At 41.8% G+C, this 19,674-nt stretch overlaps 1 protein-coding gene across 11 annotated transcripts in view; it reads left to right on the top strand.

The window, feature by feature from the left end:
- The window catches only part of LOC125765677 (octopamine receptor Oamb-like), an 86,411-nt gene that overhangs the window by 43,623 nt on the left and 23,114 nt on the right, over positions 1-19,674 (top strand). For all 11 annotated transcript variants that reach the window (XM_049431111.1, XM_049431137.1, XM_049431145.1 and 8 more), the window contains one exon: positions 3,601-4,032. In XM_049431111.1, coding sequence (XP_049287068.1) covers positions 3,781-4,032 — 252 coding nt within the window. In that variant the 5' untranslated portion in view covers positions 3,601-3,780. The remainder of the gene's footprint in view (positions 1-3,600; positions 4,033-19,674) is intronic.

The raw sequence follows: 19,674 nt of genomic DNA, 5'->3' as shown, positions 1-19,674 counted from the left end.
TGCTGCAAAAGTGGTTGGTTGCAAAAAAAAATCCCTGGAAACCAAATACCATAAAATATGTAAATGAAGTTGAAATAAAAAAAAACTAAAACCAAATCTCACCAAGCACTGCTTGAATATCGACCCTGCACCGTGGGAAGCAGCAACCCTGCACACATGCAAAACCAATGAGCTAATTCAAGCTCAACTGTGTGTGTGTTTTTTGTTCTTTTCACCGACCGAAACCCAGCTGAGGCTTCAGCTGATTTCCGGCTTTTTTTTTGCCTTTTGCCCGAACAGAACACTCGCACACTGCACCGGGACCAGTGGGATAGAAAACTAAACCCCAGGAATGCTTTGCAATAAACCACCGCAAAAGTAGGTGAATAAATATTTGAAAACAAATTGAGCTGATGAAACATTCATCGCCACCGGTCGAGATCCTCCCCCCCCACAAAGGATGGGATTTCTTCGCACTTTTTAAAAGTGTAGAGAGAATGGATGGTGGAAGGTCGCTTTAAGGAACAAAACCAAAACGACTAAACCTAAACCAATGCTGGATGAACGTTGCTTAGCTGAATGTAGTAAGCTTTGCTAACACATTGGACATATGCAACGATATTGCGTCAAAAAAAAAGAAAAACTTCAACACGTTTTAAATACGTACTCATGCTACGTAAAGAAGCCATAATAATAAGCTTCTATTTCATTTGCGTACGGAAAATGAGGCTGAGAAACTGCTTGAGGAATGTTTTGCACGAATTTTAAGGATCAGGTACTGGGCGCCTCCATTTTCATTGGTTTCCTAGTAGAAATTTATTTGTTCCAGAGTTTTATAATTTGAAAGAATTTTTTTTCTTGTTTTTCTTTTGCTAGGAAACCAATCAAAATAGTACATTAAAAAAATATAATTGCTTGCGAAATAAAATATTAAATATTTTAATCGAATTTTAAGGATCAGGTACTGGGCGCCTCCATTTTCATTGGTTTCCTAGTAGAAATTTATTTGTTCCAGAGTTTTATAATTTGAAAGAATTTTTTTTCTTGTTTTTCTTTTGCTAGGAAACCAATCAAAATAGTACATTAAAAAAATATAATTGCTTGCGAAATAAAATATTAAATATTTTAATCGGCATATATTAGCCGCAAATAAAGCACTGTGTCTCATTGTGCAGTTTGTTTTGTAGTTGTTCTGAGCAGATGTTCTGAGCAGAGTAGAGAAGGAGTGTAAGTGTCGATTTTATAACCACAGCTGTATAAACGTGCGAGAAACAATGATTGCGACAAATCAGTATTAAGAAATGGTGCAGCTGCTAAACAGCATATAAGCTCCACTGAGCATTTTTCATGTCGAGCAAGCGGTTGCATACTCTGCAGGCGTAAAAAATGTTCGAATATACATATGTGAACATAGATATGTGTTTTGATTTTTGTTGATAACTCAAGGGTATTTAATATTTAATAATCATATTTAAATTCATTAAACAAATAACGGCTTGTTTATATAGCGCATGAAACTGTGTGATTTTGTACGCCTGCCAAATGGTGGACGCTTTCTAATGTTTTACCGACATTTTTACCCCGCTAAATGGAGGCAGTGATTAAGCTGAAAAGCTGTCCGTCAATGTTTTAATATTAAATTTAAATCATTTAAATACATTGTACACGCAGACATTGTATACATAGCACAAAATTTGTTTTAATAATAATAAATGTCAATTGAACAACTAAATTCATCTCATGTACAATACACAAGAATCGTTCTGTTTTCGAAAAGGGGAAGTAAAAAAAAAAAGAGAAAAAACTCCCATTAAAAGTTCAAACCGTAAATTTTCAATCACTTGCTACTGTTACGTTTTTCTTTTGCGAAGGGCATCGCAAAACTTCCGTTGCCTTCCATTTACACAAATCGTTGTATTTTTTTTTTTGCGTTGCGAAATAGCCACAGAAACCCAGATTTATCCACACCAAACCAGCATTCATTCGTGGCTTGCCACAAATCGCAATTGTTCGCAAACTAAGCGAAGGAATGTGATAGTGTGTGTGTGTTTTTTTGCTTCTTTTTTCCCCCGCTCATGAACTCGGAAGCAGATCTTGCAAAAACTATCGTGTTGGAGATGGATGGAGAATTGGAAAGGAATAAGGGTGGGAAAACGGGTGGGAAGGGATATTGTCGTGTACACCTGTTCGGTTTGATGCTTCCTTTAGGAGTGGGAGGAGAGTGGGGTTGGGGGTTTAGGCACAATGGCACTCTTTGCCCTGTCACGAGCACGTTCATGTTGCATTCCCCACAAACCAACCAACCTTCTCGTCCAGCCGAGAAACGCTCATTCGGAAGTTGCCATAGCAAGGAGGAGGGGTTGAAGGAGGCCTTTGTCGTACGTTGCGTGAGCTGGGGTTGGATTTTGGAATATGAAAGCTCACCTGCGGGATTGCCTGTGTAAGCTTCTGTAGCGCCACGGCTCGTCCCACTCACACGCCACGGTAGTTTTTTTTTAAATGAGTCCAGCTGGGTTTAAACTCTCGCAGCACAGTCTATCCTTCCAGGAATTTTCACGCTGCAGGCCCGGGAGCATGAAGGGGGAAGGGGAGGGGGGGGGGAGCGATCCGACCCCTCATCCTGAATGCTCGGAGCGATGAAGGTATTGGAAGCTTTTGTTGATTGGTACTTGCTCGCAATCGAGTTCAATTAATGTGTAACTCTGGTATTATGTGGCTGCTTCCCCTATTTTTTTCCACCCCTACAAACACGCCACACATCTACAGGCACACTATTCTAGGAGCTTTATTGTCCTGCATTACAAAGAAGAAAAAAATGCGAATGAAAACTACAAGGACAACACATACACACACATACACGCGGCACAATAGAATGGAGCGATGGCCCATTTGTCGTCGAATGCGGGCCGCAATTGAGCTACAATTTCCCATTCCATGCAGAAGAGATCTGTCGGATGCATTATTGACTGCTAAAGGTTGCCACTTTAAACGGCTCTTCCCACTGGTGCGCATTCGTTGCTGTGACCATTCAATCGGACAGAATAGCTACGATAAGTCCATAAGGCGCTCTGATCGATTATTTCGCAATTCGATTTGAACGCTGCCCGGCAAAGATGCAACAGGCCCAGGTGACGCAGACGCGTGCTTATCGTGGATGGACTTTGACGTCCGGACGTCGGGACGCCTTCGTACATCTGATGCAGTGACGTCGTAAAGGGAAGCCTCGCACCCGTACCAGTGCCGGAGTGTTTACTAAATTGAGTTATTTAATTATCGTTCGATTGGATTGGGTGCTGGTGCTTAGGTTGGAGCTCGGTTCTCGTCGACATGCTTGAGATGAGTGATTGAGTGCGTAACACGATGGTAGAAGTGTTCCCACAAATCCTCATCCAATGTTCAACCGTGTAAAGTGTTGATACGTAAGAAGATAAAGAAAAAAAAGGCAGGTCAATGGACCTGCTTTGATAGTGCTGTCATCGTGACGATCAAGTTGGGCTGCCTTTTGAGAAGGACCACCCGCACGAAGATCAACCAGTTTACTATACGCGATCGGCACTTTTCACCTTTTCTCATCCGTCTCTCTTTTCCTCTCTCTCTTCCTTTCTCTCTCTTTCGGTGCAGGGGAAAGACGCCATGACGCCACCAGCAGCAGCAGCAGCCGTCGCAGCCGCAGCCATTACGCAGTAGCTGCCCAAACATCAACGCACCACACCCGAACCCACCGGTCGCCCACTAGCAGTGTTCACTGCCGTGTCGCCAACGTTGTTAACGTCGCCAGCCGCGACGGAACGGTACGAAGCCATGAACGAGTCGGAGTGTGCCAGCCTGCTCGCATCCGTACAGTGGACGGATCCGACCAATCTGGTCTCGCTGGCGGTGCTGGCGTTTATCAACGTGCTCGTCATCGTCGGCAACTGTCTGGTGATTGCGGCCGTACTCTGCTCGCACAAGCTGCGCAGTGTAACCAATTTTTTCATCGTTAGTCTAGCTGTTGCTGATTTATTAGTCGGATTAGCTGTATTGCCATTTTCGGCCACCTGGGAGGTGTTTAAGGTAGGTTTTTCTTTCGTTTTTTTTTCTTTCGATGGAGGGAAGGGATGGTGGTGTAGTTTAACTCTCGTGAACCGTGGTTTTCGGATCTGCGCTGCGCATGTTGCTTTTTGCAGGCGGCGTTTTCCTTCCGCTTTACGGCCCAATCACAGAAAGCTCGGTACGCAAGTACGGTGATGGGTCTTCCGAAGTCGGAGTTTCAGAGTCGTTTCGCTCTCACCCTCTTGTTGTTGTTTTTTGTTCGTTCAGGTTGTTTTTTTCTTCTTTCAGCTAATTCTTTAACTGTCCTCTCGTGTGTACAACACGCCCGATTGATTGGGGACGCCGATTTTCTATGCAAATTTAAAGTGCAATCGTCTCAATACCATACACCCGTCCCCATCCAACGCAGTTTTTCCCAGTCGCCCTCCCGATATAGAGTCACACGGCGCGACAAGGTGGCAGTAACGATAGTGACTGTAATAATGGGCTCCATTTTGGTCGAACCCTTGCATGATTCACTCGAGCGACTAAACAGCAACGAACCGGTAAAGCCCATCGATTGAATTCTCCACACGAAAGGCCACACTTGCCGGACTGTTTCACGAGCACTTTGTCATCAAACTGTTCAAAACTGTCCAACCCCTTGCAGGAATGGTAAAACACCTAACCCCGCAAGGGTTAACGTTCCGTTACGCGCTCAAAAAACCTTGTCGCGCCGGCCACGAGTCACGAGTGTGTTTAACATCTTGTCGCAAGAAAATCTCTTTTCACCATACGGTCGATCGTGTTCGAACCGCCAACACCGGTTGATGATGGCGATGCACATTTACATTTGCAACTGCTAGCCTTTCCCACCGTTCACACCGCTTCCCAACCCTTTTCCAACTCCAACGATGGAACGGTGGAGTAAAACGTGCACCGGCAGTGAACCACGAAATGGCAATTATGTTGCCAAGCCGCACGAAGCCCCAGCGCAATTGCTCCGAATCGTTTTGCAGCGGCACAATGCGCCCCCCTCTTCCCATTACAGTCCATAGCCGTGCAACGCTAACTTACACACGTTCGCTGCTTGAGGACGGCGCGTAATAAAACAACATTCACACTGAAATCGAACAAAATGATCGTCAACTTTTTGTTTTTTGTTTTTGCTGTACACTGCATGTCCGTACCGATGGCACGTGCTTGGTTAAAGATAATGCATCTTAAAAACGCAACACCGATTGCTCTAGAACACGAAAAGTCCCTCTATATGTGATTGTATGCTGGATCACTTATTATATTTTATCATTAATTAAGCATTCTAAATGGAAGCATTCAATTTTGCAAATTTTGTGTGTTGGCTGAGTGCTTGAATTAGAAGTGAGTGCCGTTCACTCAACTGACAGGTTCCTGTGACAGTGAAAAATGAACGCTTAAAGTGATCAGGTTCGTCTCTTACCGTACACTTTCGTTTCAATTTTTTGGTTTTCGTTTTTCAATTATACTAAGTCATAATAATAAGGACTATATCAACGGGATAGTTTCTGAGTTATGTAAAATTTACCATTTAAAAGCATTGTTGAACATGGATTTCTAGACGCTCGAGCTGTGTTTATTTTAATCTTCCAAATTCACCTGTTCGTTAGATGAGCAGATAGCTGTCAATCCATATCATGTGTCTAATTCGGATCGGTACATCCACACGGGTCTGGGAAGGCACGCCTGACGTAGATTCACCGGTACGACGTTCACCACCGTACGTACGAACTTCGATACGCTTAATATGTGCAACTTAATTAAATTGTGCCGATACCATCCGAAAGCCACAAATGATGGCCGGCGATGTTTATGATCCTTTCACCAGCCGCACCAGCCACCGGACCGGGCGTATCGTTATCGTTATCGTACGAGTGTACCATAACCCACCCACACCAAGATCGAAGAAGCGTCGGTGTTAAAGTGCGCCGGTATACGGTAAGCCGCCTCATGTCAGCTCCATTACTCGCAGTGATTCCCAACAATGTTCGTTCAACAATTTCGTAATGTCCAGACAGGCACTGTTACTGTGGCAATTTCTGGACCGCCTACGTGATCGGCCGTTGATTGAGATTATTAATTCTTCCCCCGAAAAAACCCGACCCATTACATTTTCCCCACCAACCGTTACAAAACCCCGATGCAGTCTAGATTTGCGTTTTTAGTGAAACACTGCCAGGGATAAGATGTTATCTTCCCGGTGTGCAAGAGATAGGGTTACAAGGGGGGAACCATAGCATAAAAGAACAATAACGACGTGGTCTAGCTGTAACTTGGTCTGGGTTTTTGGAACAACCCAACCTAGTATCTTCCCGTTCGTGCTTCGGTTCGGTGTACTTCTTAACCTGGTCCCTTTCGATTCATGGATACGGATTGTATCGACACAAAAAAACCTCTCCAACAAACCAGGCCAGCCCAGTTCCCAGTTCCATTCCGCAGCAAAACCGCACCGTTCAACGAACGATCCTTATGGGGAAGGGTTTTGTGTGTTTGTATGTTTGTGTGTGTGTGTGTGTGTGTGTGTGTGTGTGTGTGTGTGTGCATGAAACCCCGTACTCGAGCGGAACGAAGACTGTCAGACGATAAACTGCAGTTTTGCCACCAGGATCTGGGAGTGAAGTGAATCAGTGATTCATTTTACCGCCAACTCCCTGTAGGATGGAGTTGTGGGAGATGAGGCAGCATATGCTGCTTCTGGGGGATATTTGCTCACCAGATAGCAAAAAACAAGGGGGGAACATCGTCAACATAGAAACCTTTTTCGCCCCCCCTCACTCTCCTCACCCCCACACCCACCCACTTTTCACAGGGTGCACAAATGAAAAGGGTAGCTGCAAAAGGAAGCAACCAGCCCCCTAAATGTATGCAAAATCAAGAAGAATACGCTCTAACACACATTCACACAAAAACAGGGATAGAGCTAGGTACAAATGCTTCGTAGAAAGGTGAAAGACAAAAAAGGGGTGAAGAAAGAATGAAAAAGGCAACAAAAACCCAAAACTCAATATTCATTCAAATTTATTCAGATTTCTTATCAATCCTTCTGTCCCGTTGTGTGTGCCATACAGTTCGGTATGTTCATATTGTTATGTGTGTCTGTGAGTGTATTAAAAATCAGAATCTCCCCCCCCCCTTCCCCCCAAAAGGGCGACCTCTTATTCGGTATGTGAATCATAAATTTACAGCTACTGAAAACAACAACCACCAAGAGAGAAAAAATGGCATTTTTAAAGGTTGGAAAATGAGTTTCTCGTCACACAGTGGATGGGTATACTCACCCACCAAAGTAGACATTGGGGGAAAAAAAGGAAAATATTCAACCTCATCACCTTCTTTTTTTCTCTCTCTCACGCCCGTCCCGGTCTTCTTCTAAAATCAGCTCTTACACACGTGCCTGCGTGGTTTGCCTGATGATCGAGCTCAACCTAGAGGACAAGAAGAAGAAAAAAAGGCGCATCAACGACTCTAGCCGATCAGGAGGGGGTGTTGAGGGGAAGAGAGAGAGACGTTTTTGGGGGCGAAAAATTCGGAAGCAGGAAAAAAACCCATGTGTGTGTGTGTGTATTTGGGCTCGTTCTGAACGGGGTGAAACCCGTGCTATCAGAAATTCAACGAATAACAAACAGATAAGAAGGGTGGAAAGGTGAAGTAAGGAAAAAAGAAAGGAAAAGTATGCTGCAGTACTGAGTGGAAGATAAGGGTAAAGACACCAGGATCATATTTGGTCTGTTCTTCACTTTGCTGATGCTCGAGTTGGATGGTAGCGGAGCTGAGGGAGTTAAGGAAAGGAGTCGGTGTGGGAATGGATGGGTACGCGTGCTGATAGAAGAAGTAAGTTCCGAGCAGTGCGAAAGCGCACGATACGGCAGTGAGTACTTGGTGAGGCCACAAGGAAAAGAAAAAAAGGCTAGAATCTCCCTAGGATGATCTGCGCCATCTTGCCGGCTTCGAGGGGAAAGGTTAATCGCTACAGTGGACTACCGTCTTTCGGCTCCCCATAGACACAAGCACAAGGATGATGATTTCCTAGTGCACGCTGTACGCGTTTCGTTCAGGTTTCGATCCTTATCATGCGGCCGGAGTTCGCCTGTGTACGCCACTCACCGCCATACGACACGCCATGGCAACAGCCCCTTTCCAGTTTTGCTCCTTCATCAATTGCTCGTAGATGGAGCACAATCCTCCCATCCCCATCCTTCGGATCACACTCGTGTACCGTTGCAGATTGAATTATCTTATAAATTGGCTTTATTATGAAAGCCAATAATTTTATCTGATAAAGGTTGCGTAACCCTATTTCGTTTCTTTTCATCTGCTTCGCACGAAGACGCACTCTCCCTCCCTATCTCTCTCATCTCCTTTCACCCTTCGGGGTAAGGCTTCAATGCACCAACGCTTGTTAGATTGTTCCTTTAGAGCGTTTCCATGCTCTGGATGGAGTTTTCCATTCATTTTCATTCTTCACACTTACTTGCATTCTTTCTTGCTCTTTTGTTTTCTTTCTTGTTTTCATTTTCACAAAGTTTTTTTTCTTTCTTTGCTTTACAACCTTTTATACACGGGCTGGTGGTGTGACATGTGACCTGAAGAGTTTGTATGTGATAAACACTGATAAGGATTCTTGGAACAGGGGAAGTTGAAGAGCAGGGAACCGTGACGAACATTGTACGGTGGTTTTTGCTTTTACCACACGCCTTTCTCCTTCCTGTGGATTCAAGTGGGAAGCTTTCTTTTTTGTAATGGCGTTTTTGAAGATTTTTTAAATTGCATATTATTAGGCGATTTGTTGTGTGGATTTTGCTTAAATCAGGTACCAGGCGCCTCCATGAGAAAGTTTATGTTGTTTTATATTTTTATCAAGTTCAAATCTGGTACCAGGCGCCTCCATGAGAAAGTTTATGTTGTTTTATATTTTTAGCAAGTTCAAATCTGAAGAAATAAGAAAGAGTATTTTTATCTAAAAAATAGTAAATTATTTTTTCCACCAATTGAAATATTGAAAAATGAAAAAATAAATTGAAAATAAGTTAAATTAAAAATTACATATTTTATCGTCATTTTATGTCACGCCACCAAGTGGTCGAACTGAGAACTAAACATAAAATATATTTTCTAATTTAAATAATTATAATCAATTTAAATTCTTGCCAAACAAACGTATAATTCTTTCCCAACATTTTACTCAAAACTGCTCACCGTACTTATTTGTATGGGTAAAGATCATCTTTACTTAAAGGTCCGTTCCATCTTGATGCTTTTACACTCTCCATTAACATGCATTTTTTTTCTATAAACATTTTCCTTCACCATACCGAGGAAAAAAACTCCTTTGAAATAGATTCTAATGTACAACACTTTTCAGCGCGATAATTCTTCAAAAGCTTCCAAATAGCTGCTGCGCACACCACCATAAACGGTGGGGCACGAATGAAAAATAAGCATCCCGAAAGCAAAACGTGCTAGAGTGTTCCCCTTCACGTGTCCTCCTTTTCGGCTGTAGAACTGTGGTGGATAGTGAAACGAAAAAAGGAAGAAGAAAATGGCCAAAGCACTTGCCGACATTTTCTTTTTTTGTTGTTGCTCCTTAATGCCGTATTATTATTATTCAGATGAACCATGACCGTGTATATGTGGCGATAAGAACGTTCCAAGAAAAGTCTCCCAACAAGAACGTTGGGTCATATTGTCACCTTCACCTTACGCCGTGTGTTAGTCACACCCCTGCATGCACCCCCTTTGGTGGGTGGCTGTGTGCGTGTAAAAGAAAATGGTATCAGTTTCGGGGTTGCAAATTCATTCAATATCCGCCAGACTGCGGCGGATAGGTGCAAAAGGTGTGCAAGGATAAAACGATTCCTTCACGATTTTGTGCCAGGAGGGTGCCCTTGGGGATACAATAAAAAAAATGGAGGAGGATGAAAAGCCCGTCACCCGCTCGGTTCTCTGGAGTGTGGAGCATCTCCCTACTCTTGTTGCGCTCTTGTAACGCTTGGGACGGATTGGGTGTAAGCCACCATCATCATCATCATCATCATCAACATGATGCCTTATTCCAATTCGATTTGGCATCATGAAGGACATGCAAAGCGGGACACTGGTAGGAAAATGGAACGAGCGAGTACCAGTGGTGTTGTAAGGTAAATGTGAAATGAAAACGCTTCAATCAGCAGATCTAGACTAGGGTAGCTGTGGCGACGGCAAGTCGACAGCTCACTTCGTCGGTTAATTAAGTTTGAAGTGAACTTTCTTTCCTTTTCTTTTTCCTCTCTCTCGCTCTCCCTCTCTGTATCTCTTTCATCGTCTCACTTTCTGTTTCTTTTCTGCTTATTGGCTGCTGCTTCTTGCAAGTTAAGGTTGCCTTTAACGCAAAAAAATTTATGCTCTTCCTCTGTACGTTCTCATCGACGCTTTGAGGGATTTCCAAGTTTCCCTTTTCATTTGTTGAATCATTTAAATTGCATTTCGCGCCGTTCTTTCTGTGACCATTATCCCGGTACGTTGCGTTTTGTTCACCATGCCTTTTTACCCCTTCTTTTTCCATCTTTTTCACCATTTTCCGTCGTCTGTCAGCGAGTGGTTTTATTTGGGTGGAATAGAGTGGGTGGTTTATTTTCCTGTACGAAAGCTGGTTTTTCTTTTATCCTTTAGCACACTTACATCCGTGCCCGGTCGCCGCTGTCACTTCGCGGCACATTTTGCAAATGTGTTTCTGATGACTTCATTGAAAAGATTCAATAAAGAAAAGGAAGAAGGACTTAATTTAAACTTTTTTTCTGTCTGTAAATCATCAAGTTAAAGCTTGAGCAAACACTTTAGTGTAAGTTTAAACAATAAACGTTAAAAAGTGGCAATTAATTGAGTCATTAAAAACAAAAGAAAAGTAGCGTTATTTGTATCGAGGGTTCGTCGCTTGCCGCCTAAAAGCATGTACGTTAAACGATTCACAAACGAATACGTCTAATCTACCGCACGATATGAGTCGATTTGTAAACGTACCCTGGTACGGTGTGTGGAAGTTTACCGATAAAAATGATCACTAATGCTTTCCGTTCCTCATAAAAAAAATCCTTATAGATTTTGGCCGTTGCAAGCAAGAAGCAGGGCTTTTGGTTGTGTAATCCTTTTCCATACTCGCCTTCCCAAAAACCACCAGACCGAAAACCGGCCAAACAAAACCAAACAGCAAGTCAGTGTGATGGCCAAACAAACCCAGCACGAATGGAAAAAGAGAACGCGTCCAAAAGTTTCCGTTAGGTAAACCCTCTGGCTAGGTGGTTTTTCTATACGGCAGTTTTTTCTTCTATTTTAGTTTCCCATTTTTATGACTTCTTAAATCGTAAGGAACCGTGCTTGCAGTTGGTTTAATGTTGCATTATGGTGGTTTTATTTATGAAGTGGAAAGAAGGTAGGGACTGAAATCATCGGTTCGGTACGGAGCAAAACTTTTGTTTTTTGTTATGTGGGTTGTATGTTTGGCCACTTTACACGATAGAAGGGAAACAAAAATGAAAACATTTTCATTTTTTGGAAGGTAATAGCCCATACCATCCGGCATCAAGTAGTTTTATGTTATTTATATTTGCTTAGACACTACTTTCAGCCAGTACAGAAAATTGTATGAACCAAACTTTATAAGAAAAATCGATTATATAGTATTATTGCTCCTAAATGGCGGCAACGCGGGTAACAAATTAGTGGGACATTGCATAATTATGACCGATCACCTAGTTTATCATCGCGTTTCGTTATGAATCTGGTGGGCGTGTGAGCGTGAGCGTGCGTTGTAGTTTTCTTTTCCTTCTCCACCGTCCCTTCTTGTTGCTTTTATCAATCCCCTCGTCCTTAACAACTTTGTTTGTTGGTTGTTTCTATCTGACACCGAGGAAAAGCCTGCTCAACCCTTATGCAAAGCTATTTGTGGCTCATATCACCATTTTTCGATTTCGCTCTTTTTCTGTTATTCTCTTTTCCATACATTCATCTTTCCTTTTTATATTCCTATGCATTTTATATGATTTTTACAAAAGCTTCATTCTCATTTTTTTCTTCCTTTCAAAAGTAGTTGGAAGGGCACGTGTAGTGGTTTAATAAATCGGCCACTATCTTCCTCTGTGCCGTTCAAGTAAGCCAAAAAGAAAAACAAAGGAAAAAATAACACACACGTTCGCGAAAAGCTTGCCCAACTCGGTACGTTTGAAGTAGTTATCTTGCGGATAAGGGCGAAAGAGAGCTTGCCCAACTTTTATCGTTCCAAGGCACTTTTCAGTAAAAGTTTTTCCTTACAATAGTTTTCATTCGTTTTTTTCCAACTCCACTGGCTTTCTCTGATGTCTACCCTGCTCGTATATATCGGGCGATATTCTACCAACTTCATCTATTGCACCCTGTTTTCTTTCTTCTCCTTTCTTTCCCTACCGCCCATTTTTGGAGAGAAGGAAACAGCCCCTCCTCAAGGGATAAGCAGCAGCGCTTTTCGTGCATCATTAAGGTATTCGATTTGCTTGCCGCGCACAAAACCCTGTCGCGTAGTTCGCGTGTGTGCACCAGAAGGTCGCATCCGTTTCCGAAACAGCGTGCTGCATATGTCCATTACAATTTTGGCCTTCGTTTTGCACATCGGGAAACGGTGCGCAACTTTAATTACGGAGGCAGGTCAACCGAACCGAAGTGGCTAAGAAGGGTTGAGGTTATAGCAATAATGGTTTCGACCTTCGTTGGGAGGTTCATCGTCTTAACGCGGCGATACGGCTTATCGATTGGTCTGTGTGTATGTGTGTGTTTGTTTGGGTTGGGCGAATTGATTTATATATGTACCTGTGTGGCAAGCCCTGCTCTATTCTTATCCTTGAAGTTCTGATCAAGAACTCGTTGGATATATGTAGTGGTTGATATATTCTAAGCAAACACGAAGAGGAGATGGATTCAACTCTTACAGAAGTCACAAATTTAAAGGTTATGTCTACGGCATTTAAGGAACCAATTCTGTGTACTTAAATACCTGTCCTAACGGGCGGCGGTGGTGTATGTAATAAACGGCGCCAGTTCCACACGACAGGAACGGGGTTTCAAATACCATCCAGAACGTGTCTCCCCGTACTAGACAAGACTGTAAATTAGACTAACTGTAAATCGCCATAGTTTCTCAGTAGTTATACTACATTACATTAAAAGAACATTCAACTAATGCAGGTTCATAACAACAGGTTTTGTTTGCTTACCGTGCATATCCCACTTTCTGTTTGTTTGATCACCATTGTCCTCATGCAAAACCCAGCCAGCCATCATAATCGCGTCACGTTCGTTGAGGGTGTTGTAGAAGTTCTCCCACACCCTTCCCCCCCTTCCTTTCCCCGCGTCCTGTCACTCCACTTTCTTCTAACAAAATCTCGGATAATGTGAACTAGGTGCGTGAGAACGACGACCATCTGGTCACCTTATCGGTGTTTGTCGATGTCGTTGACGGGCAGGTAAAGATCTCTCCTCACCCGGTTGCTTAAACGTGACGCTGGTAGCGACCGCACGGATAGATCCCAAAGGATAACAAATGCCCGCAACGACTATAGCCCAAAAGCACCCCGTTGGGAACGTTACCATAAATCAGACCTCATAACACCGTCCGAGCAGTAACTGCCCTTGCTGTTTTTCACAATTGATGCGATATAAGACCCTCTGCACGGCAGGGTGTATATACCCTTTAGCTCACACACTACACACGAAATGGGGAAACAAATTGAAGGGGAAAAGTGGGAACAAGATTGTGGTGTAAATAAAATACACAAAACATGACTATTTATGCATGGATTTAAACGTTACCAAAACAAAAACGCGAATGGTTATGGCGTCGCGCCAGTGCCGAAACCACAAATGGCGGCCAAAGAGAAGTGTGATGCCCCTTCCGCGAGTAACCCCGTCACTACATGCTTAGTAATTGTCGCGTTTGTGAACATTAGATTATAGATTTTTATATTTTTTTTATATTTTTTTTACTTTAAGCATTATTTGAGTGAAAAGAAACTCATTGCAACCAATTGGCATTAAAATAAATCAATTTCATTTTTTTTTGCAAAATTTCTCAAAAAAATCGTAAGGGGTAAGCCTTATAAAATTTTCGAGTGGAAAATTTTTTTGAAAGTTTTTTCTCATTTTTTATTACTTTTTTAATTTAAAGCACTATTTAATTGAAAAGAAACTTATTGCAACATATTCGCATTAAAATAAATCATTTTTTTAAATTTTGCTAAATTGTTAAAAAAAAATAAAAAAGTAACATTTTCTGAATCGCGTTCGCAAACGCGACAATTGCTCAGCGTTAAGTGACGGGGTAAGGTGGTACGATGTATGAGGAATGGCCGGGGAAAGTGTTTCTTTTTTGATGGTTTTTGTATTGTTTAAGAGGTGCCACACCATCAAACATCTGGGCACAGCAAGAAGAACAGCGCGGAAACGAAGTAACACAGACACGAATAAATAATAAACGAACCCGCGTAGTGAGCGACTCAGATTCACCATGAAAGAAACAAAACCCTTTTTGTTGCTTCCCTTTGGGAAGCACATCGAAAGGTCGAGCGTCGTTTGATTTGCGCAAGGCTTTTGGGATGAAAAGGGTCAAGGTGAATGGTGGAAATGTAAGGGAGGATAGCTTTTTCCAACCATCCTTGTAGATGTGAGCGAGTGTGTGTGTGGTAGAGAAAACAAATAAAAACACTCAAAGGAACAGAAGGACCCAAGCAGCAAGAATGAGGCGTGCTGTGTGCATGAGGGGGGGGGGGGGGGGGGAGAGGAGGTGAGAGGGGTAGTGTAGTGGAGGGATGGGGTTGTGGGTGTCTGGAGGTCGTTTATTAGCTTCTCTGCCTTTGGCTTAAGCTGATGCAAACGTACACGTTGCAAACAGGACGACTTTCTTTCCTTTTCAACTTTCTCTCTCTCTCTCTCTAGCACCCTTAACCGCAGTGAGTTTATTCGCACGTTCCGGTGGCCGCGGCACGGTGATTAAAACACGTTTTGTGTAAAAGTGATAATGCGATTAGGTGATAATTGAAAATTTATAATTCATTCGCTGCGCATAAAGGCACACATTGTTTGTGGCCTTGCTCGCTCCCGATGTGTTTCTCTTGCACTGTAAGGTTTTTCCCCCTCTTTTCATTTTGCATTTTTAACTGCTTCGTCCTTCGTGTGCTGATTCGAGTGTAGAGGTTCCATTTCCGGCATGGTGCCGAAAAAGCCCCACGATCTATGAGCACTTTCTCCCTCACCGAAACTCGCCAAGTCCAAAAAGTCGAGTCCTGGTGTAGAGTAATTTGTAAGGCACCTTCCATGCTATTCCTTTCTTTTTTGGGACGTTTCCCATCGCAACGAAACTGTTTTCTTCTTGGTTGTTTCGTTAGATTTATTGCGTGGCATGTTATTATCCTTGTGTGTCTTAGTTTTGTGTAACCACTTCACATTAAACCGTCCAGAAAGTAAGCTTCTTCTTGTGTGTGTGTGTGAGCAAAGAAAATAGAAGATAAAAACAAACACACAGCAGTTAAATTTCCCAACTGAATTCGGGCCCGAAAGCATCCTTTAAGGGGATTGAGCGAGGGAGGGAAAGTTGGGAAAGAGGTGCGTTGAAAGTCCGCTTGCACGATACTGGCAACTGCGAAAGGGTTTTGCTCTTGCCTATACACCCACTCCCCTCCACAAACCTCCCAAAAACCCAATCCGACACACCTTTTAAGCGGACCGCAGGAAAGGGGAACGTACAATATTGGTCGCGCGAAAAAGTGCTTTAACGACTATTCTTGATGGTTTGGTTATTATTTTCCCATCCCCCTGTCCACCCCCCACCCCTTCCTCTCCATTCCATCACGTGGGCTCAAATTTTATATCATTCTTTTTTTAATTTCTCTTTTTTGCAAGTCTAGGAAAAAACTTTTGTGTTTCTCTCTTTCTCTTTCTATCTCTCTCTCTCTCTCTCTCTTTATTGCTGACCGCAAAGCATAATTTCTTGTCCACTTTTCGTGTCCTTTATATTCAATTCATTTCCCTCGAGAGGACTTCACTCCACGGCGAAGGTTGACGGTGGATTGGGGTTGAAGGATAATGGAAGTAATAGGGAGGGGGAGGGGATGATTGGAGGGAAATTGCGTATCGTCCGGTATTGATTTTTTTGACGACCGAACGAACCGCCCCGACCATTGAGTGGCGACACACTTGAGGTTGTTGAAGTGCATTCAACTGCGGCGAAATCCCTCCTCACTTATGTTTGATGATAACAGAGGGTGGAAGCAGGGATAAGGGTTTTGTATGGGGGGATAATTTAAAAAGAGAGTGATAGGATGAGATGATTTCGTTTTCGCTATTTTTATTCTTCTGTTGGAGCTTTTCTTCTTCTTGGTTTAGCTTTTCTGTTAAGCATTGGCCCTTAGCGGTCCTTGTCAATTGACCACTTGGAGGAGGTTTAGATTTTTACCTACCCTGTCTCGTTTCTTCACTGTGTTATCTTTTCCATACAATTATCAGACACACACACGTACATTAATACTCCAATACATTTACTCGCTCGATCCAGCGCAGGATCATAATGGTGTGGAGCACCTTGTGCCGAATTAATTTTACATTCCTGCTTCATTTTGCTATTTATTTTATCCACTTACGAACACTCGATCCTGTAAATATTATACATGATGTATGCTTGAAGTACACGGTAAACATGTAATTTATTTAAATGTGTAATCATCGCCAAGAGAAGAAAAAACACACCAATCCGATTGGGCTTCCCGGTTGGCTTGACGGTTGCTCCTGTACACGTCAAATTGGTGACCACCTTTGGAAAGGAATCGTCTGGGTTATTCAAGCTAAACCTACACATAACTACAGATTAAACTTTGCTGTAGATAAACATTTCCACTGTACCAATTTTGCACCAAACAACTGCTGAACTGTTTGCAAATAAAATTTGTTTATGTGCGGTTATTTTTTTGTTCAAGCGATAGCGTGTACTCGTATTTGTAATTGGAAGTAGCTCCAGCTACGGGCTTTTGCTACTTCCCGTCCTAAGATCCCCGTATCGCCGGTGCGTTTTTACTGCGCACATAAACTATGGAGGTCTTTTGGGATCCCGGGAACCCGTCCCGGAAGTATAGCCTTTGGAAGTATAGCCGGTCGAAGTCTTGCTCATCTTTAGAGGGAAAAAACCCCGTTCGACTTCTTATTGGCAAGCGAAGTATCCAGACACTTACCGAATGCGACAATTTTAAATCCCAAGTACACACTCTCTCTCCTTCGTCCCTTATTCGGTTGTATGGTGTTGAAACAACCCGGCATCGTCTGCATGCTTACCGCATACTTAGCATGTCGATCCTGCTACCGATGTCACTAGCCGATGCCGGTGGGACATCATTTATGTGCAAATGAGATTATTCTGTGGGCCCGTGCCCGCCTTTCGGTTCGGTGCACTTCAACACCGTTGAGGGTTTATTGGGTGTACTTTACTTTCAATATTTTTTTTGTACACTTTCGTTCTTTACCCCGCACGGGGTCACGGAGTTGGGAAGTTTGGAATAATCCAGATGCTGTTGGTAGTGTTCCAGGAAACGGGGATCTAATATTAAACTCATGGTTGTTTTTTGTTTTTGTTTCGGTAGCTTCAATAAGTTAATCAACTGTTTCAAGTTGATTCAAGTGATTATAGGTATCACTTTTTGACTCGAATAAGCGGTGTTAGTGAGCTTTTGGAGGCTCTATGCGAAATAGCTGCGGGTGATACCCATACCAATACGAAACAGCTGAACGAAAGGGGCTGTGTTATTTTAGGCAGTGGCGGGTCAAGCTTCTCGGAGGCCCTAAGCGTATTTTTTTAATTTTTTTAAATTTTTTATTATTTTTTACTCTTTTTTTTGTTTGAATCATTATTTGAGTGAAAAGAAACTCATTGCAATCAATTGGCATTATAAAAAATCAATTTCATTTTTTTTCAAAATTTCCCAAAAAAATCGTAAGGGGTAAGCCTTATGAAATTTTCGAGTGGAAATTTTTTTTAAATTTTTTTCCGATTTTTTATTCTTTTTTTAACTTAAAGCATTATTTGAGTGAAAAGAAACTCATTGCAACAAATTCCCATTAAAATATATCACATTTAAATATTTTGCTGAATTGTAGAAAAATTTCGAAAATTTTACATTTTCTCAAACAGGGTAAGGAACTTGCTTCCTCGAATAACTTCTGGCACAGACATCTGAGGGCATGGCCGTCCAAGAAGAAAATGTAGCCATTGGTGCCATCTATCGACCACAGGTGAAAGATTGGCGATCCGTTGGATACCGACCGAGTTATAGGCAAAAGTTGGTGCGAAAATGAAGAAAATTTTACATTTTCTCAAACAGGGTAAGGAACTTGCTTCCTCGAATAACTTCTGGCACAGACATCTGAGAGCATGATTGTCCAAGAAGAAAATGTAGCCATTAATGCCATCTATCGACCACAGGTTAAAGATTGGCGATCCGTTAGATATAGATCGAGTTATAGGCAAAAGTTGGTGCAAAAATGAGCCTTAGTAAATTTTCATTTTTTTGAATTTTTTGATTTTTTTTATTATTTTTCACTTTTTTTTTATTTGAAACATTACTAGAGTGAAAAGAAACTCATTGCAACCAATTGGCATTAAAATAAATCAATTTCATTTTTTTTGCAAAATTTCCCGAAAAAATCGTAAGGGGTAAGCCTTATGAAATTTTCGAGTGGAAAATTTTTTGAAATTTTTTTTCTGATTTTGTATTCTTTTTTTAATTTAAAGCACTATTTAAGTGAAAAGAAACTTATTGCAACAAATTTCCATTCAAATATATCACATTTAAAAATTTTGCTACATTGCTTAAAAATGAGGAAAATTTTACATTTTCTCGAACAGGGTAAGGAACTTGGTTCCTCGAATAACTTCTGGCACAGACATCTGAGGGCATGGCCGTCCAAGAAGAAAATGTAGCCATTAATGCCATCTATCGACCACAGGTTAAAGATTGGCGATCCGTTGGATACCGACCGAGTTATAGGCAAAAGTTGGTGCGAAAATGAAGAAAATTTTACATTTTCTCAAACAGGGTAAGGAACTTGCTTCCTCGAATAACTTCTGGCACAGACATCTGAGGGCATGGCCGTCCAAGAAGAAAATGTAGCCATTAATGCCATCTATCGACCACAGGTTAAAGATTGGCGATCCGTTAGATATAGATCGAGTTATAGGCAAAAGTTGGTGCAAAAATGAGCCTTAGTAAATTTTCATTTTTTTTGAAATTTTTGATTTTTTTTATTATATTTCACTTTTTTTTTATTTGAAACATTACTAGAGTGAACAGAAATGCATTGCAACCAATTGGCATTAAAAAAAATCAATTTCATTTTTTTTGCAAAATTTCCCGAAAAAATCGTAAGGGGTAAGCCTTATGAAATTTTCGAGTTGAAAATTTTTTGAAATTTTTTTTCTGATTTTGTATTCTTTTTTTAATTTAAAGCACTATTTAAGTGAAAAGAAACTTATTGCAACAAATTTCCATTAAAATATATCACATTTAAAAATTTTGCTACATTGCTTAAAAATGAGGAAAATTTTACATTTTCTCGAACAGGGTAAGGAACTTGCTTCCTCGAATAACTTCTGGCACAGACATCTGA

Source organism: Anopheles funestus, chromosome X, assembly GCF_943734845.2.
Source record: "Anopheles funestus chromosome X, idAnoFuneDA-416_04, whole genome shotgun sequence".
NCBI classification, from domain to species: Eukaryota; Metazoa; Arthropoda; class Insecta; order Diptera; family Culicidae; genus Anopheles; species Anopheles funestus.
This window is presented reverse-complemented; position numbering and strand designations above follow the sequence as displayed.